At 50.1% G+C, this 21,401-nt stretch overlaps 3 protein-coding genes across 3 annotated transcripts; 1 reads left to right on the top strand and 2 right to left on the bottom strand.

The window, feature by feature from the left end:
• Window positions 1-2,279: 2,279 nt before the first annotated feature.
• EAH_00003510 (hypothetical protein, conserved) lies at window positions 2,280-5,028 on the top strand (the record flags this gene model as incomplete). Its single annotated transcript, XM_013397489.1, has 4 exons — window positions 2,280-3,299; window positions 3,419-3,838; window positions 4,198-4,297; window positions 4,439-5,028. The coding sequence occupies 4 exons, from the start codon at window positions 2,280-2,282 to the stop codon at window positions 5,026-5,028; spliced, it is 2,130 nt and encodes a 709-aa protein (XP_013252943.1).
• Window positions 5,029-6,859: 1,831 nt separating this feature from the next.
• On the bottom strand, window positions 6,860-13,215 carry EAH_00003500 (lysophospholipase, putative; the record flags this gene model as incomplete). Its single annotated transcript, XM_013397488.1, has 4 exons — window positions 6,860-10,220; window positions 10,933-11,036; window positions 11,278-11,396; window positions 12,072-13,215. The coding sequence occupies 4 exons, from the start codon at window positions 13,213-13,215 to the stop codon at window positions 6,860-6,862; spliced, it is 4,728 nt and encodes a 1,575-aa protein (XP_013252942.1).
• A 2,040-nt stretch (window positions 13,216-15,255) lies between these two features.
• EAH_00003490 (hypothetical protein) lies at window positions 15,256-20,375 on the bottom strand (the record flags this gene model as incomplete). Its single annotated transcript, XM_013397487.1, has 13 exons — window positions 15,256-15,429; window positions 15,595-15,815; window positions 15,958-16,342; window positions 16,503-16,864; window positions 17,219-17,357; window positions 17,487-17,643; window positions 17,767-18,003; window positions 18,120-18,198; window positions 18,363-18,603; window positions 18,833-19,024; window positions 19,154-19,510; window positions 19,670-20,028; window positions 20,357-20,375. 13 exons carry the CDS (start codon window positions 20,373-20,375, stop codon window positions 15,256-15,258), a joined length of 2,922 nt encoding a protein of 973 aa, XP_013252941.1.
• Window positions 20,376-21,401: the final 1,026 nt, after the last annotated feature.

The raw sequence follows: 21,401 nt of genomic DNA, 5'->3' as shown, positions 1-21,401 counted from the left end.
TTAGGGTTTATAGGGCTTAGGGTTTAGGGTTTAGGGTTTAGGGGGCCCTTTCTGCGCGTGCTTCAGCTGAGACTAAGAAAAGGGGTAGAAGCCCCCTGTATATTATAAATAAGCTAACCTTATACATGTAGTCTTTGCTTCCCTAATAATAATAAATAATAATAATAGAATATAATAATATTAATAATAAAGACTTCGATAATGATAATAATAGCAACAGGGATAACAACAAAAATAAAAATAAAAATAATAATACTGGCAATAAATATTTTTGCTTTATTAGCGAGGGGTTATTATTATTATTATTAATATTATTATTATTATTATTATTATTATTATTATTAATATTATTATTATTATTATTATTATTATTATTATTATTATTATTATTATTATTATTATTATTGTTTAGTCAGTTAAGAAGGAAAATGCTGCGTTATCCTGTTCAAACAATTAGATAGAAGAAGTTTGCTGTATATATATATATATATATATAGATATATATATATATATATAGATACTGGAGTAAGAAAAAGAATATCCTTTCATAATATTTTTGCAGCGATCTTCTCGTTGAGGAGACAGCGCGAGGGCCCCCAGCCGTCTCCCTGAGAGCCGCTTTATTTAGAGACACCACCTAAGAGTGCATGCATGCAGTCAGTTGGCTAGCTGGATAGCTGGCTCACTAGGCAACTAATTAGCTAGCTAGCTAGCTAACTAGCTAGCTAGCTACGGACTCGTCGTTAGGAGCTGAGGTCTATTTAGTAGGAGACAGTTGGAGAGACACATCCTGTGCTACTCAGCACGAGACCCCCGCCCTGTCCTTTGAAGAGCAGCCACAGCTAGCTAGTCGCAGCTAGCTAGCCACAGCAAGCTAGCTACAGCTAGCTAGTCACACCTAGCTAGCCACAACTAGCTAGTCACAGCTAGCTAGGCCCAGCTAGCTAGCCAGAGCGAACTAGCCAAAACTAGCTAGCCGCCTCTAGCAGGACACAGCTCCCTAAATAGAGAGGGTGGCACGGCCTAGTAATTGCAGCTAGCTGGCCATTCCCTCAGATAGCTGGCTAGCTATATCATCAGCTAACTAGCTATATCTTCAGCTACCTAGCCCTGCCCCCCGTTGGTCAGCTGTCCCCCTAGTGAGCTCGTGCGCTCTTGATCTCGTTAGCTACTAACTTAGCAAGCTAGTTAGCTAGCTAGCTAGCTACCTATCTACCCTGACAGCTAGCTCGTTATACCCGTTTAGCTAGCTAGCTAGCCAGCTGTCTCCTCCGCTAGGTAGAGCTATCTAAGGCTTGGCTAAAAGAGTACTGCAGGGTGTAGCTGGAGTCAAAAGTGTCTCTCAGTAAGGTGTATTGGTTAAAGCTGTCTCAACGAATAGTTATTTGTTTCTTTGTTTCTCTTCAGCAGCAGCTGCTGCAGCATTATTATATTATTATAGAGGGGGAGTAGGTTGCAGCTGATGCTGGGGATAGGAGGCCCCGGAGGGTTAAGGAGACATAGAAGAGAAAGAAAGGTAAAATAAACAAAAGAAGATTTATTTAATTGTTTTCTTCAAAAGCAAAAAGGACAGCTAGATAGATCAGACAGCCCCAGATACACCGCAGCCAGCAGCTTAAACAAATACAATAAAAGAAGAAAGAAAATAGAGAAGAAACAAATAAACATTTTTTAATTATAAAAATAAAATACAATGCACGGACACCCGAAAGGCGTAGAGAGGGAGAGACAGACTCTAGTAACACCCCGTTGCAGGAGCAGCAGTAGCAGCAGCAGCAGCTGCTGCTGCTGCTGCTGTTGCTGCTGCTGCTGCTGCTGCACATACACTGCGTTATATCTTATATTTACTGTTTCTTCATTTTTCTTTCTACATTTTATATTGAGGAACTCTCTGTAAAGCCACAGAAGAGAACCCACAGGCCTTCATCCCTCTGCTGCACTGCTGCCGCTGCTGCTGCTGCTGCTGCTGCTGCAGTAGCCGAGCCTCAGCAGTACGCTTGCTGCAGCTGTACATACACTTGAAGGTTGCTGCGAGGGTGCGGAGACAACTTCAATAACTCATTTTCAACACATTCCCTCAACCCAAGAGAGAAGGGTTTCTTGCTGCTCTCTCTTGCCTGCTGCAGCTGCTGCTGGCGCTGCACCTGCTACTGCAGCAGAGAGCAGCGCAGCAGAAGTCGGACAAGGCCTCAGTTGTGTTGCTATTGCTGCCGCTGCTACTGCTGCTGCTGCTGCTAAGCAGGCCTGTCTTGCTGCTGCTGCTGGGATTGCCTGCAGAGATGCAACCTCCCCAACCCCCCCCCTTCTCTGCAGAGCCGCAGTATATACCGTTGCCGCTGCTGTTTCCTCCTTTAGAGCTCTACCCTGGTTTTGCTGCAGCATCTGAAGCTATAGGGGATCCTCTCGTTAGGCCGCAGAGAGAGTCTCCTGCTGCTGCTGCTGCTGCTGCTGATCCGCCTCGCCCTGAGGCAGCAGCAGCAGCGGCGGCCTCAGGGCTGCGGCAGCAGCTGCTGCAGCGCATGCAGCAGCTATCTGCTCTTCACCAACTTGTAGCAACAGAGCAGCAGCTTACTGTCTGTCAGAGGCCAACAGAAAGGCCCCCAGGGCCCTTCTTCACCGGGGATGCGGAGAACTCTGCAGCAGCTGCTGCAGCAGCAACTGCAGCAACTGCAGCAGCTGCTGCAGCAGCAACACCAGCAGCACAACGAGCTGCTGAGGCGGCGTTCACTGTAACGCCAAGGGCTGAGGCAGATTCAAGTGCAGCGCCAGCTGCTGCGACAGAGCCAATCGCAGGTGCTGCTGCAGCACCTGAACCAGCAGCAGCAGCAGCAGCAGCAGCAGCTGAGGCGAGTACTGCCTTTCGTGCTTCCTTGCCTGAGTATTCACCTTTGTTAAGAGGCCCCTCCGCCAGCGAAGGGCCCCAAGCCACACATCCCTCCGCAACAGCTCTTCTAGGGGCCCCCCAGGGGGCCCCCCAGGGGTCCCCTCTAGGGGCCCCCCAAGGGCTTTCTGAAGGTTCAGTATGGATGCAGCGACAAGCGCATGCGTTGAGGATGGCGGATATGTATGAAGGGCAGCTGCGGCTGTGGCATTCATTTGCGCGTCTGCTGCAGCTGCAGCTGCTGCAGGCTGTTCACGAGGAAGCAGCAGCAAACAAAAGCAGCAGCAGCAGCAGTGGGGATGGTGTTTGGCCGCTGCCTGGAGCAGGGCCGACAATTGAGGGGCCCCTTGCGGCTTTGAGATTGGCGGCAGCAAACGCAGCAGCAAGCAGCAGCAGCAGCAGCATGGGTGGAAGCGAAGTAAGTGTTGCTGCAGATACACCGCACGCGTATGAGCTGTACGTACACCCCACACCTGAATATCTGTGCAAGCTTATGTTTGCGTTGCTGCTGTTGCTGGTGCCGTTTCTTTGCTGCAGCACTTCGCAGCAGGACGCCTCCCCGCGCTGCAAACACAGCAGCAGCAGCAGGGTTCAGCTGCTGCTGCCGGAGAGTCGCAGGCTGCCACATCTGCTGCTGCTGCTGCAGCGTCGGGTGAATCGGCTTCAGCCCCTTCAACACCCACAGGAGGAGCAGCAGCAGCAGGCGGTGGTGCGCAGCAGCAGCAGGAGCCACGACAGGACCAGCAGCAGCAGCAGCAGCAGCAGCAGCAGGGTGCGCCTTGGCGATTGCGTTTCATGGTGATGTATCTGAAGCTGCTGGTGCTGCTGTTTCTCTTTGATGCAAACAAATGGGTTTATGTCTCCTGTCTGTTTGTCGCGCTGCTGCATGCAAACGGGGCTTTCAACCCCTTAATGGAGCTTATCAGCAGCACCAGCCATCGGCAGCCCTTTGAAGCTGTAAGCTAACCACGCACACAAACCCGCATCAGCTAGCTAGCTAGCTAGGCTCAGTGGATTGCTAGTAAGGGTCAGAGTATAGCTAGCTAGGCTCATTAGGTAGCTAGCTACGCTCTGTCTAGCTAGCGACGCTCATTGGATAGCTAGCTAGCCACACGCAGATAGCCAGCTAGCCACGCCCAGGATGAGTTGCTCCTTCCGCTGTTGGAGTGATGTGCGTTCCACACAACCGCTAGCTGCAGCTAGCTGCAGCTAGCCACCCTGTCAAGGCCATAGGGCGAAGGGGCCGTTGTTTGCTTCGCTCACCACTTGATCGGCGAGATGCGGTGCTGCTGCTGTGTTTGCTGCTGCTACTACAGACCCTGGCGCAGCTAAGAAGAAGGAGGGAGCGGCGGCCTCTGCAGCGGCTGAGGCTGCAGCAGCAGCGGCTGCATGCGTCTGTGGGGCGTCCGTTTGACGGTAGGTATATTTTTGTTTATGTTTTATTACAGCGGAAGGCATACAGATATTTGTGCATGCATGCATTCGTTTAGTGCTGCAGCAGCAGTCGAGGGGCTGCAGCAATCTTATACATTATTTCTTTTGCTGCTGCTCACGCAGGAGGAGGGACTTACACCGCTACTGAAGACACCACAACGCCCCACACGGGAGAGACAGCGGCCAGCAGCAGCAACGGCGACAGCAGCAGCGGCAGCAACAGCAGCAGCAGCAGCAGCAGCAGCAACAGCAGCGGGGCGTGGGCAAGCGCCGCAGACAGGTCATCTGAGGGTCTGCAGGAGGTCCGCATGCGGAACCGTATAGATGGGGGGGCCCCCTCGGTTAATGCTTCATCTCCAGGGGCCCCAGAGGGCCCCCTAAGCTCTCGTAGTGGTTTCGAGGGGCCCCCCGAGGGAGCCCACCGCCCTTCACCGGGTTTATCTGGAGAAGGGAGGGTACGGCGTGAAAGAGAGGGGCCCCAGTCAACAGAGGGGGCCCCCCTTAATGTGCCTCCCTACTGGCAGCGTGCGCTGTATCAGGGGGTTGCGATGTTCTTTCTTACGACAATTCCTTCGTGGAACCCAAACCCTGAAATGTTGATTGATTATGAAGGGCTTGAGGAAGAAGAACGAAGTCTAGCCGATGAGGCAGATCAGCAGCAGCTGCAACAGCAGCAGCAGCAGCAGCTGCAGCAGCTGTTGCAGCAAGAATAACATTGGGAGGGGTGGTTCAAATTGCTCTGCTGGTTTCTTCGGGCTGTGCTGCTGCAGGCAGGCTTTAGCTTTGCTGTTTTTTCTTTTTTATTTTGTCTGAGGGTTGCTTTAGGGTTTAATATATATATATATATGTATGTACATATGTATACCCTTTTTAGGCCCCTTTCCTCTCCTGGGGGATCCGCGTCAGTGCAGCAGATCGGAGGAGGGCTTGTTGTTGTGTACATAACCTGGAGGGGCGTTGAGGCTCTCTCCAAGTCTTTGCATGCACTCTGCTGCATGCATGCAGAGACATCAAATGCCTCATGTGCAGCCACAGTTTGCATACAGGGGCTGTAGATGGATGTACAGGCTTACATTGGGGTGTACTTACACCGGAGGGGGGCCCTCTTGTATGGGGGTTGGGGGCCTCAGAAAGCCCCTTTGGCCCCTCCAGTGTAACTGCAGCTGCACAATCGGTGCGAGCGCTGCTGCAACTCTATTTTTTTAAGCTGCTGTGCGTCGCAGCAGCAACAAAGGAGGCGAGCAGAACTAACTTCAGCCCCAACTGTGCTCGGGGGAAACATACCTGGAAAATAGTTTACTATTTGCTTTAGAGGCATGCGAGTAGCTGCACCTAAACAAATAATAAGAGGAGGTCATTACAGTGCAGAAGAGGTGTACTTAAGCTTAAGAGGCACAGCAAACAGCAACACCAAAAGACGCCGTGAGATCCCTGAAAGAAGAAATGGCGATTGCCTGTTGTTTAGGTGACAGCTTAAGAATCGAAAAGAAGGGGAAAGCGGCATAGAAAGGCCCTCCCCACCCCTAAGTTTATTATATATGTTTGTTCTGCACTGTGGTTTAGTAATATAGGATGCGTATATAAATATAGGTAGGAGGCCGTAATAGGACAGGCAGTGGCACACAGACATAATGATGCATGCAATAATAACGTACAGTACACGCGCATGCAAGAAGTATATATATATATATATATATATATATACGTGCATGCGCAGCATTCAAACAAATAATTCATCCTTACAATGTTGCAAATACAAGCCATTGATTGATGTTGCAAGTTGAACTCCACATACTGCAAGTTGAACTCAACTCGCTCATTCTGAAAGTTGAATTAATTAACTCGCCTATAACTTGAATTTATTCATGTTGCAAGTTGAAATCGTTCAAGTACAAGTTCAGATCATTCATGTTGCAATGCAAGCTTATTCTTGAAGAGGCACAGACGTACAGCTTCTCATGAATACTAAGGCACTATTATTTCTAAGGCATTATTTTCTAAGGCATATGATTTCTAAGGCATTTCTCCAATGTATGACACTGCAGGTACTTCTTTTACCCGAAAACAAATGGCATATCTTTCGGGAATTGCGTGCATTCACCACCTCCGCATACACCCGAACGGACAGTTGGCCGGCAAACCACAAGATTTCGGAGTTTCTTTCGAAGGAAAGAAAGTCCAACTTTCTTCAGGTCGCCAGCCTTTTTGAACAAATAGACGTTTGTTTCAATCACTTCTGATCATGAAGTCGAGACAAAACAAAGGAAATTCAGAGAAACCTCCACATTGTCCATGTTCCTCTCGGACGAAAAACTTGAACGACAGCAGTTCGCCATTCTTCTTCTTCTTCTATCGCCTCAAGTTGACACCCTTTTTGAAGCAAAGATCAGTAATTAATTCCACTTATTCAACAATCTGTCCAAAGATCTGCGTTCGAACTGGAAGCTTTCCACGACTTCGCCGTGTATGTGATTCGCTGCGGGTTGTTTTCAAGAGGTGAGTAAAGTAATAATTAGTGGGAGGGAAGCGATCTAGAAACGCCGCCTAATGGGCAGCAACATTCTCTCTTTCTGACGCTGCCGCGATCCTGTCTATAGCAGGCTCGATGAATTTCGATATGATATCTTTTTGCAGATCCTCGCTTGCCGGCTCCTTCGTAAGTAGGGGGCCGTTCTTGCCTCGCAGCAGCCACAGCTGGAGGCCTCCGTCTTCGAGCGTATTGGTGATACGGGAGAAGGGAGCCATGGCGTCTTCTTCCAGTTCGTCTATGTGCACAGCTTCATCTTCGTCTTCGCTGCTTTCTTCTTCGGGCGACTGGTTAAGGGGAGCAGGGAAGGGCTCGAACCCGTTGGCCCTCACTTCATCCATCAGCTGCTTTGCGTTTTCAACCTCAACTAAACAGCCGTCTTCGTCTATCACCATTCCTGGGACCCGTTTCCATTTCTTTCTCTTCAGGTAAAGGCCCCCAGCTTGCTTCTGCTTCTCCCCATCCCGCTGCTCCTCGCCAGCGCAGCAAGCAAAGAGGAAACTGCTGCTCGAGTTGCTGCCCTTCTTCCTCCTGTTCTTGTTGCGGCGCTTCCGCGCCGCCTTGCTGCTCTCTGCAGACTCTGCACCGCCGCACCAGCAGCTAACGCTCCCACCTGCTGCTGCATCTGCTGCAGCTGGCTTCCCTTCTTCCTCAGTGTTCTCTGTGGGCACTTTGTCTTGCTCTTCTTCCTGTTCATTCTCTTCTTGCTTGTCTTCATCTTCTCGTTTCTCCTCAGATTCAGCTACCTCCTCTTCTTGCTGCTCTTCTGCTTCCTCTGCTTCTTCTGCTTCTTCTGCTTCTTCGGCTTCTTCGCACTCTGCTGCTGCAGGTGTTGCTTCTTCTGCTTCTGCTGCCGCTGCTGCTGCTGCTGCTGCTAATGCTGGAGTAGCTTTCTGCATGTCTTTGAATTTGGAAGCGAAGTGTTTGCTTTCATCTTTGCGGCGTTCGTTCGCCTTGGAAGCGAGTCTGTCTAATGTGGCTGCTCTCTCTAGTGTTTTGTTTGCTGCATTAATTGCTGCAAGTGCCTTCTCAATCATCCGTTCTGCTTCTCCGCTGCCTTCTGCTGCAGCAATCTCTGCTGTCCTCGCTGCTGCTTCTGCGTTTTTCAGCTCTTCATTTGCTTTTTTCTCTACTTGTGAAGCAGCACGTGTTAGGAACTCCGCTTCAAAAGCAGCATCGGGCTTCTGAGCTCCCCCCACCTCTTCTTCTCCCTCTTCTTTGGTCTCTCCAAGCGCATCTACTCCTTCCTGAGCCTCAGCAGCAGCAGCAGCAGCTGCTGCTGCTGCTGCTGCAGCGGCGGCTTGCCGCTTTGCCTCGCGCTCCTTGCGGCGCTCTTCTCGCCTGATAGAAGCCCATGGCTCCGGTAGGCGGGCGCGGCCCCCAAGGAATTCAAATAGCCGTACAGAAGGAAGAGGAGACGCTGTAGCATCTTCTAGAGATTGCAGCACTAAGACGGAGAGGTGCTGTTGCGCCCCGCACTCCTCGTCTCCCTCCTCCGCTCCGATTCCATGCCTGTGCTGCGGCTGCTGCTCCAGAGTGTCTGCGAGGCTCGGCTGCTCTTTATTCGCTTGTTTGCAGTGAAGAAGCTTTCCCCAATCTTTCAAGCTGAAGGGCTCTCTTGCGTCTCTTAAGATTGGGCGTCGCAGCCACAAGGCATCCTGCTGCGCTGCCTCTAAGCCCCGCAGCAAACCTGCATCCCAGTTGCTGCAGCCGCAGCAGCCGCTGCTCTGCGACCCTTGCTGGGGATCGACGATCCCAGACCCCCCTCCGTTAAGGTTCCCAGAAGCAGCAGGTGCCGCAGCCCCCCAAGGCAGAAGCCACCCGTTCAGTGAATCCATACAGAAAGGCACAGCACACCCCACGCATGCAGTCTTCTCAGGTGTCTCTAACACAGGAGACAGCAGAATTAAGCCCGCTAGAGGCACCGGCTTCTGCCGCACAACTCGATGGGTTGCGCCCATTGCTGCTGCTGCTACTGCTGCAGCGCTGCTCCCTGATGCCTCCTCCTCCTCATCCTCTATCACGGCTTCTAACTGTCTCTCCACAGCAGCACCAGAAGTATAAGCACCCTTCCCATCGATAGAACCGCGATGAGAGCTCGCTGTAGATGCTGTCGCCCCCTCTATACTTTCTAACAGCTGGCGCTGCTGCTCTTCTTTCTGCAGTTTTTGCTGCTGCAGCTTTTCCTGCACTTGCTGCTTCCTCTCCTTGCTGTTATGCCCTTGCACCAGTGTGTGCACTGCTGCTGCTCCTGCTGCTGCTGCTGCAGGCCTGCCAAGCAAACCATCTCTAGCGAGGGTCTCAGCCGCTCTCAGCGCCAAACTGCCGCCGAGTTCGGCGCCCACAAGGAAGATGGGGAGAGAAGATTTGTTTGCAAGAGACTGCAGCAAAGTGCAGACGTCAGCCACTAGGTCCTGGAACACCAAGCTGCTTCTGCAGGGGCCCTCTTCCTTCAGGCTCTGCACCTCCAGCCCCACCACCGTATATCCATCAGACACAAACCTCTCCACCCATGAGCCCTCGTATCGCAGTGTGGAGCTTTCTTCCACTACTCCCGATCCCGCCGATCCCGCCGATCCCGCCGATCCCGCGCCTTCACCCACAAGCCCCATAGAGGGACCCCGGTTGACGTCTGTTGCTGAGCGCTGCGCTGCAGCAGCTGCAGCAGCTGCATCAGCAGCAGCTTTCAGTGCCTCAAGGTCTCCAATGCTCTCGAAGCTGAGCCCTTCCGGCAATGTGAGCTGCTGGGCCTTGAAAGAGCTTTTCTGCTGCAGAGGACCCTCAGCAGAGCCTGCATGCGCGAGGAAGCTGCTGCCTCCACGAGAGAGAGAAAGTGTTGTTGCTGTCTTCATAGACACCAGATGGAGAGGAGAGTCCTCAGTAGAAGTAACGGGCCTGCAGCAGAACAAAGAAGGCTTCACCTCCTCGTGCAGGGAAGCATTTGCTTCCCCTTCACCATCCTGCTGCTGCTCCTGCTGCTGCTCCTGCTCCTGGTCTTGCTGTTCCTGCAAGGGAACTAGGGGCAAGCCCTCAGATACATCTTCTGCAGCAAGATTGTCTGCACGCGGTGGCGCTCTTGCAGTAAGCCAGTGCTGCATGCACGAGGCTTCAGGGCCCTGCAGCAGCACAGCAATGCCTTTGGGGTTAGGCGAATGCCACGTGTAGCAGCAGACGGGAACATCTTTGCTTCCTACAAAGAACCAAGGCTTAGGGTCTCCTATAGTAGACAAAGGAGGTAGGGAGACCTCAAAGGCTGGATACAGCCCAGAAGAACTCCTGGAAGCCGCGCGGGCGCGGGGGGCAGAGCAGCAAAACATCGTGGGGAGATGTACAGACACCCGAGAAGAAGATAATGCAAATCTAATGCTGCAGCAACAACTGCAACACAAAATCATACACAGACAAAACAGAAAGACAGGCGAAAATAGGCACACACAAGCAAACACATGAACACAGACATACACACAAGCAGAGCCAGAGTAAATATATATATATATATATATATATACATATATCTATATATATATTTACATATATACGCAAAGAAAGATAAATAAACGGGTAGACAAACAGCACCAGCAACCAATGCATGCACCAGAGCAAACTGCTGGGGGACCAGTGGACACATGCAAGCCCTTAGCTCTACAATTTCGCAAAACCCTAAACCCTAAACCCTAAACCCTAGCTTCTCATTAGGTTGCCAATAGGCGGAATTTGCTTAAGTGTGGGTAGGGGGAGGAAGAGGAGCAGGTGTGTGGCGGTGCTGCTGTGTCTATGTTTATCTACTATACGAAGAGAAACAGTGAGACAAGAAGAAACAACACCAAAGGCTTGTTTATGCAGATATAAAGCCAGGGGTTTACTACGAAACAATCACCAAGGCTCAGCTGCTGCTGCTGCTGCTGCTGCCTTACTTGGGGATGCTGCTGCGTTGTTGTGTTGCGGTGTTTGGCGTACAAATATCGCAGTTGAGGAGCAGCGCTGAAGCGTCTGCTGCAGAGAAGTCTCAATAGATTAAAGAGAACAAAGCTGCTGCAACCCTCGTATTAACGAAGATATGCAAAGAAAAGGGTAAGAGAAACGGCTGCACTGTTCCTTGGCTAGCTGCTGCTGCTGCTGCTGCTGCTGAGAGAGTGAAGGCCGCAGGTAGAGGCGGCTGCTCAGTATGCACTGAAGACCGAAGAGAGAAACAACCTAAAGCATAATGCAGACAAACAGCAGAAGAAAGCCTCAACAAAACCCAAAGAGAAGAAGAAAACACAAGAGATGCCTCTACGCAGCTGTGGGGCGCCGGCGGACGGGAGGGTGCGGCGTGTGCAGTGCCGTTGGCCTCTTAGAGTCTCGAGCCACCTCTGTAGATATTAATTGAATTATTTGAATTTATTTCTTCTTCCTTTTTAATTAAATTAAATAAATGTTTCATTATTATTATTACCATTAAACAAACAAAAGAAAACACCCACACACCATCCCTCCACTTCGCCTCGGCGCACACAAAAGAACCAACAAGGAGCCACCGGACCAGCCGCAGCACCGTCAGCCTGTCGAGCTTCTCTACAGAAAACCAACAAAAATCAAGATTATTTATAATCTAATTGAGTTATAATTAATTACTAGAAGTTTCTTCGACTAAAAAGAGCAGGTTTCCGCAATAACTGCGCCGGACCGCCCGCAATTCAGCTGGGGCCCCACACCAGACAGCAGCAGGCAGCTGAGGGGGCTCCTACACTGCAGCAGCAGCAGCAGCACCTCCGCCTTTGCAACGGCAGTAACTGCTTTTATTTTTGTTAGGGAGGTATCTTCTGATTGGCTAGACCTGCTGCAGGTACAAGCGAGGACAGCAGCAGCAGCGCAATGCACACACCTAGCGACAGAAGAAGATTAAGAGTTTTTAGTTTGCAGCTTCATAGTGAGTGTTTTGTTTAGGGAAAAAGTAGGGCCTGCTGGGGTCCCAGAACTCCTCAGGCTCCTCGGCCTCGCCACCTGAGGGGCCCTCAGTCGGGCTATCTGCTACCAATATAGGCGATGAGGGGCCTCCCTTGCAGTCAGCGAAGCAAGGAGGGTAAAGAGTGTTGCCTGGGCCTATCAAGGGCTTTCCTCGGTGTACCTGCAAGGGCCTCCACTCTCTCAGTCTTCCAAAGGGGATGGAGATAGTGACTTGTGTTGGCTGAGTTGTAGCAGCTTCTATGTGTGGTGTATGTCTTGCTGTGTACGTACAGGTGGTATTGCTCTGCAGCATTATATCTGATTTTCTATTTGAACTGGGTTTTGAAGCTGAGATATTGCGTGGCAGTGTATCCTTATTGCTACTGTATTGTCTCGTGCTTGTAGAGTTGTGCTGTATTGTTTGTTGCTGCTGAGAGGAGATAACCTGTTTGTCTTGTGTTTGTTTTGTCTGTCTATTACTATCAAGTTGCTGTTTTGAGGTTAGTGCGTGTTGTTGAGCATTTAGCTGTTTCTTTGGGGTTTTCTTATTTGCTATAATGGTGGGCTCAACCCCTAGAGCACGAAGAGAGGCATGCAGGTCTTCAGCTAGATTGCCTTTTAGAGGTATTTCTCTTTTATAATTTGCCCTCTCCTTCCACTTTAAAATGCGTTGAAGATGCAGCGAAGGTGCAGCCATGAAGTCGCGAGAATAAGGAGTGTAAAAAGACTCCCAGCTGTCTGTACCCCAGCGATCCGCATCAGTTACTTCAGGAAACTCTCGTACGTACATCTCATCCCACTGGTATGCGAGCTCTTTAAATGGGGCCTCCCATAGGCTGCATGCCTCTTCTAGAGAGCATAAACCCCTATCAGCAACCACCATAGCTTGGGGGACCTTCCCCCAGCATCTTATCGCTGCAAGCTTCTGCAGGCCCGCTATATCCATGCTTATAATATCATTACGCAGAGATAAATATGCCTTCCGCCTTCGAAAGAGATAAACTATTTCCTTGTGCCGTAAATGCTGCTGGTCAAGTGCAGTGCCTAAACACTCCATTGTCCAGGAGGCAGATGACATATCGGATCGCTTGAATGCCCCAATCTCAGGTCGCGGATGCTGCTGCTGCTGCTGCTGCTTCTGCTGCTGCTGTTGCTTTGCATCAGTAGAAGATACTCCAGAAGAATCCCTACAGCTGCTAGCAGCAGAGAGGCACCGGGGCCGCAACCTTAAGCCATCCCCACCCCCTTCTTCTGTATGAGAAGAAGACCCCTTTGGTCCTTTGGGCTTCCCTCGAGAACGAATCCTCTTCAGTACCTCCTCAGGCGACAATCTGCTCGCCTCCTCCTCCTTCTGCCTCTTTAGCTGCAAACGCTCCCTCTCCACAGCAGCCAAACGCTCCTCAGACCACGGGGGAGAACGCCGGGAGCGGCGGTGGCGTACAGGCATCCTACAGGGCCGCTGCTATGTTAAGGGAGGTGGAGGTAAAGAGGCGAGATTGTTGATATGTTGAACTCTTCAGGCAGACACCACACAGATAAATATAAGGAAAAAAGGAAGAAAAATATATCAAAAACCAGAGGCGCCACCGCCACTACCGACGAAGATCAGGGCGTGGAGGGGCTTGCGGGTAAGACGGGCTCTATGGGGATGAAATTGTAGTTGAAGGGGAAAAAAGAAAAACCGAAAGAAATTAAATAGAATACAAAATCAATTGTTTCATTTTCAACGCAATCGGTCTTCTTTACTACCTTTGAACGCTGAACAGCTGGGGCTCAGCTGAATAGTTAATGGTCACGCAGTATGGGGGAGGCAGCAGTCTGTTATCTACAAGGAGCGAAATGCATGCGCACACTAAAATAAATCGCTTGATTAAATGAAAATAATAAACTTACAAGAAAAAACGAGGGAAAATCAAGTGAAATTAAGCTGCTCCTGCGATGCAGCGCGCACCTATGGCGTCGTGGAGGTCGGGGAAGGGGGGCAAGTTGTACATCAGCTGGTAGATTTGGTTGTTTTTCCTACTTTTTTCTGTTGTTATTTCCTCCAAATTGTGGAAACAAATTAACATGATTATTTGAAATACCTCTGAAACCGGTTGGATGGCCTTCATTTCCTGCTTACTCGTTGCCGTGTCGAATTGAACTAACTTCAACATGCACGGAAAAATCGATCTGCACGGGGTTCTGAACAGCTGAACTCCCCGCATTTGAAATATACCTTGTAATTTATTTTGGACATTTTTTCGTATTTATTTGCCCCTTTCGAGTTGTAATCCACCAGAAAACCCGTTTCAAAGTCTGTCATTTGGGGTTAACGCTGGGCGAAGGACGGCTGCCTGAAATGAGAATTGTTTCGATTATCTGCCGAATATTAGCTATAGAACCACACCAAAAAGCTAAAAACAAACTAGCTGAGTAAAAAAAGTGGGTAAGATAGGAAATACGTGAAAAGTTGATACTAGGTCGTCAGTTGTTCATGAAACCTTCAAGGGAAAGTCGCGACGTTTCAACGGAGCACAAGCAGATCCCAACACGCGCACAATAAAAAGAGAAGCCATTACAAATGATATATAAAAGCATCAATTTATGAGAATAACAGATACTGCAAAAACCCTTAATAGTTGGATATCCTGCACTATGAACTGGAAGCTGCGATGCTAACAAATGTAAATCGGCACGAGCAACGAAGTCGCCGTTCCTTTTTTAATTCCGCCTGGAGGTATTCAAAAAAGATTTACTCCATTTACAGCTTCCCTGATGGATGGAGGAGCATCTGAATCCCGGGGATATCTCTCCACAACGGATAATTTCTTCTGCAGCTAAAGATATCCATGCAGTGCAACACTCCCGTATGATTGAAGGGAAGGATCTCTATACTATTGCGTCTACTTAATAGAAATGAATTCCCTCCGCATTTTGGAATTCTTAATTTTTGAAGGTACCATCTATTTACACTCGGACAGTTCGGTATGAACGAGCGCGACGCCGCAACTGCAGTGCAAGAACATCCGTTTCGCCTCAAAAGATTCAAATACAAATAGGTCCGATGGGGTGAGTTTCCAGGTCAACATTTTGAATTGACAGCAGGAAAAAAGGAAAGAAATGGGGCAAATATATACTGTGCACGCACCCCCAGAAGGTGCAGGCTTACGAGCCTGTATGCTCTACCAGCCTCCCCATCGCCTCGACCGCTCGTGCGGTCCTATCCCTTTTTTCATTGGCATATGGCAGCAACAAACAAACGCCTAAGGCGCCGCCAGCCGAGCCGCTATTAGAGCGAGCTCTCCAAATGCCGCGAGATAAAAGCTAAGTCAAAAACAATTCTCGGTGAGTGAATCCAATTCACAGACACACACATATATACAGATGTCTATACATATATACTATCTACTCTGCACATACTACTCATTCCTTGTTACTCTTATGTATTTGAATTCTGCAATCATTTTTCATGAAGCAGAAGCAAGAAGGCCCATTTAGCCTCTTGCTATTGACCTAGGATTCCCATGACAAGCCCCAGCACCTCGGAAGACACAGAAGGCTCCCTCACAATCCGCTGCATCTGCTCCTTCATTAAAGATCCTCTATCTACGGTGTACGACTGCCAATTCATAAAGTGAGACGCCAGCGTTGCCGCCATCCTGTGGTTGAATTTGTCAACCTGCACCGCAGAAGCACGAAGTTTCGCCTGTGCTGTCAACTCCCACTCCAAGAACGCCAGAAGGTGTTTGCTCCTCTTGCATGCAATGAGACAAAAAAACCGAGCTTAAAAAGAGCAGTACAAGAGCTCTCGAACCTGGAGAGGCCATACAAACTACCGACTGACCTTGATCACAGCATCCGCAAGCAATCTGTACCCCTTGCCGTCTGGTCGGTGGAAATGATGGCCACTTCTGTGCACCAACGCCTCGAAAACAGCGCGTAGACGGTCGGGGTTCTTAAACGAGAAGTCAGGGTGTTCAAGCAGCACTTCCACGCGCTCTAGCTGATCAGGGAGGTCTGCTCCTGCCTGCAGCCGGAACCAGTGGTCCAGTTGCTGCGAGTTCCCTGCTGAAGCAGCCAAAAATAGCATGCGCAAAAGCAACAAGTAGAGGAGTAACAAGAGCACCTGCTGCAGCACTGCAGCTACTGCATTTCGTTCTGTTTTCCAGAAAAGGCGGAAGGGGGTTTGCTTGTAGTTTATGCGCACCTTTAGCCTCAGCGTAGAAGAGGTCAAATGCTTTGTCTTTCTCGGAATGATGGGTGCTTGCTAGACAGCGGAGGGCATAAAACTTCTCAGCCATGCATGTGGCCTGGACGTAGTGGGAATAGGCCAGCAGAGCAGAGTCGCGGTCTCGGGGGCTGCACAGGAGCTCCAACGCTTGGTGTTGGAGGCGTCGTCTGCCAATGTTGACCGGATCCAAGGTGCCACCGCCAGTCCGCATTAGCGTTTGGTACAACTCCTTCAAATCTGTCTTGAATGCAGAGGCCAAGTCTAACATCACAGAACGAAGCGCCGTATGCACGGCAGTCGGGTCAATTGAAAGCAAGTGGTTCTCCAGCTCTCCCACGTCCGGCAAGCCCAGATACAGGGCCTGCGCACTCAAACACCACAAAAAAGAATAGATAAATAAATTCATAGCTATAGGTATAAATAGCTTTAGCAATCTGCAGACAACCTGCAGCAATCAGCTGAACCCTCCTTCGCAAGACAAAAACATGGAAAACCTCCCATAGGCGTCCGGTGGTGCTGACTTTGAGATCGTAGTCCATGTTAGTGTTCATGAGGACCATCTGGTAACCACGCAGGAAGACCTGACCGAGGGGCGGGAATGCGGCGGCGTTGACGCCTGAGGCCGCGTAGGTAGCCCTCTCTAGGATGGCTTGAGTTGCAAGGGTTTGTAGCGCCTTCCACTTGTTGATGTCATCCGTATCGTTGTTGAGGACGAAGTCCAACTGTTGGGGTGTCATGTCATACACCAGTCTGACTGGTGCTGAGAAGCCCCGCAGAAGCGAAAGCTGGCAGTCCTCGTTGATGCGTGTAAAGCGGAACGTCTGCCTCGCCTTTGTCATTAGCACCACCTGCATGCACAGAAACTCAGGCGCAGTTTCATTCGCTGACATGCAGAAAACCCACCCCTTGCGCATTCACTCACATACTGCCCAGCAGGGAAACGTACACCAGCAAAAAAATGGTAACAGAAATCAAATGAGTACACTTCTTCACCTGTCCGTGTACCATCACCAACACAACCACAAAAAAGCTGCAACAACGCCAGAAAAACTGAACAGGCACCATCTACAGAAGACGACATGTATCAGACGAAGCAACGGAGGATGGGTGCAAAACACCATCGCGGCACTCCAGCAGATTCTAGCAGATTATATGTCCACTGTGGATATAGTGGAGTATTTGTGTACCTGGGTAGGAGGATTCAGAACATCTTTCTTGCTCCTTTTGCCGATGAGACCTAGTGAAACAGGTATCGGTAAGGGCTTCTTCGTGGGCTGGCCCGGGTTTGATGGGTCCGACTGCTCCAGAGTGAAGGTGTAGGCCCTCATGAAGCCGTCAAAGCCGGAAGAGACGACTCGCACACTCGGAGTGCCGGCCTGGCACGCAAGCAGAAAGACCTTTCTGCATCTGGGATCCATTAATACATACATTTAACGGCATGTATGCATCCAGGAAGGAGAATCGCCTCCATGCATGTAAACCTCTACTCCTAAACCCTCACACACCTGCTCGAACCATGCATCCATTTCAGAGAGGTCCATGCCACTGGCTTCTTCCATTGCCTTCCTGAAGTCCTCGGAGTCGGCGGCCATTCCGTCGAATCTCCTAAAATACATGTCCATTCCCTTGCGGAAGCCTTCCTCCCCAATGATGGTGAGGAACCTGAAATAAGCAAAAAGACGTGAAATACGACCAGATAGAGTCAACACTGGCATGCATACAGACAGACAGAGAAAACCAGGGGCAGAAGAACAACGGTGAACCCTCAACCCCAGCTTCACTTACATGCGGACGACCTCCGATCCCTTCCAGTAGACGGTTGGGGTGTGCATGCTGTTCACAGAGATGTAACTGTCTGGGCGGATAGGATGTGACAAAGGGCCGAAATCTTCCGCATACTGCACGTTAATGAGTCGCCTCATGTCTTCAATACGTTGCGCAGCGGCAGAACCCAAAGTGCTGCGGAAGAGCCGCTCCCTGAAAGTCGTCAGGCCTTCCTTCAGCCACAACTCCGTCCAGTCTCTGCAAAGAGCGATCAAGCCACACAAACACCCACACATACACCTCACCATCTGTGCAGACAACACAAGAGAACACTGAAACGTGCACAAACTAAACAGCAGGAGGCAGGCACTCACCGAATTGTCACTCTGTTGCCCGTCCAATTGTGGAAGTAATGGTGGGCCACTGTTGAAACCGTTGCATAATAGTCAACGTCTGAAAAATCAGAAAACATCATAAGATGCTTCACCGGCAAAAAACGTCGCTTCCGCATCAACACCAATCCACCAGCCCATGCAACCACGTAGAAGACTCGTCTGCTGCAGCAGCAGTCACTTCGCGTCTTGCATCAGCTGCTGACGGAGGCGTCCGTCCCTTACCTGTGCTGAACTTTGAGTCCGCAAGCAGTGCATGGCAGTTAAAGATGAGAAGACCTTTGTTCTCCGTGCCGCCGGTATTGAAGCTATCGACGCAGACAACCCTGAGGGCGCCAAGGTCGTACTCACGACCGAAGACGTCCTCGTCCCACTTCATGCTCAACTGCAAACTTGCCATAGCGTGCTTCAAATAGTCCACATCGGCTGGGGGGCTGTAGAACTGCAAGCTCACGTTACGCCCGCTCTGCACGCACAAAAAGCAGCTGCAGCAGCAACAGCTGAAGTGCGTATAGCACAAATGAAGCAACGTGAACGACTAACGAACAACGCAGACCAAGCTTTTCGAGGCCCCCAGCGGCAATAGGGGGATTGTCGAGACCAAGGAAAAATGCATGAGCTGGCAACTGAACAGAGATGGTGGAAAGCAAAAAGGAAAGCAAAACCATGTGAGGCCAGTAGGGGGGCAAGCGCACCATTGTCTGGAATTCGCCGGTAACGCTGCCGAAATTGCCGGCGACAACTGCAAAGAGATACGTTGGTTTGGGGAAAGGATCTTCATAAACGGCGAAATGCCGACCAGGCTGTCCTTTTACAGGACCTTCAGCGAGTTTGTTTCCGTTGCTCAGCAGGACAGGGTATTTTTCCTCGTCTGCCTCAAGATGGACCTGAAGATACACCCGACCGTTCCCAGCCGACGTGGGTGGAAAGGGGCTTGAATCTGCTAATTTCATGAACGAAATAAGTGCTTCAAATGCGTGTCCTCGTTCATTTACAATTCAAATCCAACGCCTCACCAGGTAACGGCCCAATGCATCCGGGCGATCTAACCCGTAAGTGATGCGCCGGAAACCCTCGGCTTCGCATTGGGTGACAAGCACGCCTTCGGAGTAGTAAAGGCCGGAAAGCTGGAGGTTCTTCTTGGGGAAAATAGTCACGCTGATGCCTAAAAAGAAGCGTTTCGGTTCTTTCGGCAGAAGACTCATAGGAATGCGCAATTTCCCTCCTTCGATAATGGAGTACCCACTTTCTGCATCCTCTACCAGCGGGACGTCGTCGAGGGACACCGAATTCAGTTGCAGATCCTCCCCATCTAGAATCAAATCCTGTGGCGGCGCGCCTGCCCTTCGGCGCACCCGCAATCGCGAGGAAACCTGAACAGACAGGCGAGGCAGCAACAAGCATATGAGGAAAACACCACAACCCGGCAAACTAAAAACGATAAGAAGCGACTGACTCTTTCTTCCAGAGAGAAACAAGCAAACAAGGAAACCATCAAATGCAGCAAATAACGCCAACTAGCTGCGGCTCACCTCGGTCTCGTCTGCATCCAAGTTGAACATCAACTCCACCGCATCCACATCAAATGCTGGTTCCTCATAAGACCCGCGGTGGTATTTTGGGGTGGGTTTGGTTATAGCGGTGTCCGGCTGAGTGTCCTGGCTAGGGCGGCTGCTGGGGACCAGCTCCACGCGCCCCGCGCTGTTGGCTGGAGTAGCAGACGCGCCGCTCAGATGAGGCAGCTGCTGCAGCAGCAACTCCCACCGCGAAACAGTCTCTTCGACAGCAGATTTCTTCCCGTTAGACGGCTGACGCCAGGAGTCAGCAGCAGAGGAGAAGAGAGACGAGAGCAACAGAGACGCATCAGGACCGACGGCCAGGCCTTGTGCGCCTGTGAAGAGGTAAAACATATACAGACATAACGAATATCACATAAGAAACAAACAGTGCACACAGTCAAACCCAAAAATAACTGTGAGACAGGGCAGCAGATACGAGGATATTGCAGAGTGTCTCAACCGCTGCAGAAGTGTCTGGTCTCTCTGTCTAGGAGCTACTGCGTAGACATTACTGCTCTCGCTCTCGAGTAACGAAGTGACTACGTATTTGTGAAAAATAAAAACGCTGTTATAAACTCTGTTTACTTCATTTTTTCCGCCACCCAGGGAGAGCCTTGTGGTAACCAAGGCCTCAATTAGGAGGAGGCCTCAATCCCTCACCTGCCAGCCAATGGCCCATCACCGCCCCCAAGAAGGGGGCTGCCCCCAAAAGACGCAAATACATTGTTTCAAATATAACAAAAAAAATTAATGTAAAAAAAAAGAAGTGAACGCTGAAGATAGATTAGAACTGCAAAAGGGAAGGCACTGGTCCCGCGTCCGCAGGCGTGCTGCCGGGCAGCTGTGGGGCTCGTCGCGGCAGTGCACCCTTACGGTGCAGACACCTCTCAGCTTGTAGGTTATTATTCAGTTAATTTATTTAAATTTGATTAATCAATTATTTGATTTAATAAAATGCAAAAAAACGCTGTATTTAGGCCTGCAAACGCAAGCATGAGCCTCCGCACGCCCTTCGCTACCCATGCAAGAACGCCCAGAGCAGGACCAGGCTCTATGCCTTGTTCTGTTTGTATAATTTCAAGACGAAAACAAAAAAAAGTCAGTCTGAGGAAATATTCTAAATTATTTTCAGCTTGCTATTGAATTCAGTCTACAGTCGAGAACGCGAAGAAACCCCTTGAGCGATGCTGCTGCAGGAGACCATGCTGATGGCCCGTCTCGCGTTGGCCGGTAGTTGTTTTTTTTTGTTGCTTTCATGCAAATAGGCTGCTTAACGACGCCCTCAAAGCGTATACTGAGTCTCTACCATTGCATTACGTGCATGCATAAACAATAAGGCTTGGGTCTTGTGTTCATAAATACGGTCGCGGCCGACTACAGGAGGTACAGTAACGACTGCTGGCGCAACCCGAGAGAAAACCAGCTGTCTTTTCTGTCTTCTCTGCATATCTTCAGCCCCACATATCTGCCTCGCCGTGCGCAGGCCTCCTGAAGACAGGAAGGGGTTCAAGAGGGCCTTTCCTTCACCCTTAATTATCTTTTGTTACCGGCCTCCTCGCACTTTATCAAGCCACGACTGCCCTCAGTTAAGACTGAGGACTCTTATTGTCTAAGTGGAAGGTGAAAAAAAAGTAATATAGCGCATGAAGAACGGAAGAGAAAAGAATTAGGCAATAATTAAATAAGCAAACGACGAAAGAGACCT

Source organism: Eimeria acervulina, genomic scaffold, assembly GCF_000499425.1.
Source record: "Eimeria acervulina Houghton genomic scaffold, Eah_scaff12, whole genome shotgun sequence".
In the NCBI taxonomy this organism is placed as follows: domain Eukaryota; phylum Apicomplexa; class Conoidasida; order Eucoccidiorida; family Eimeriidae; genus Eimeria; species Eimeria acervulina.
The sequence above is the reverse complement of the archived record's forward strand: the minus strand, read 5'-3'. Positions and strand labels throughout refer to the sequence as shown.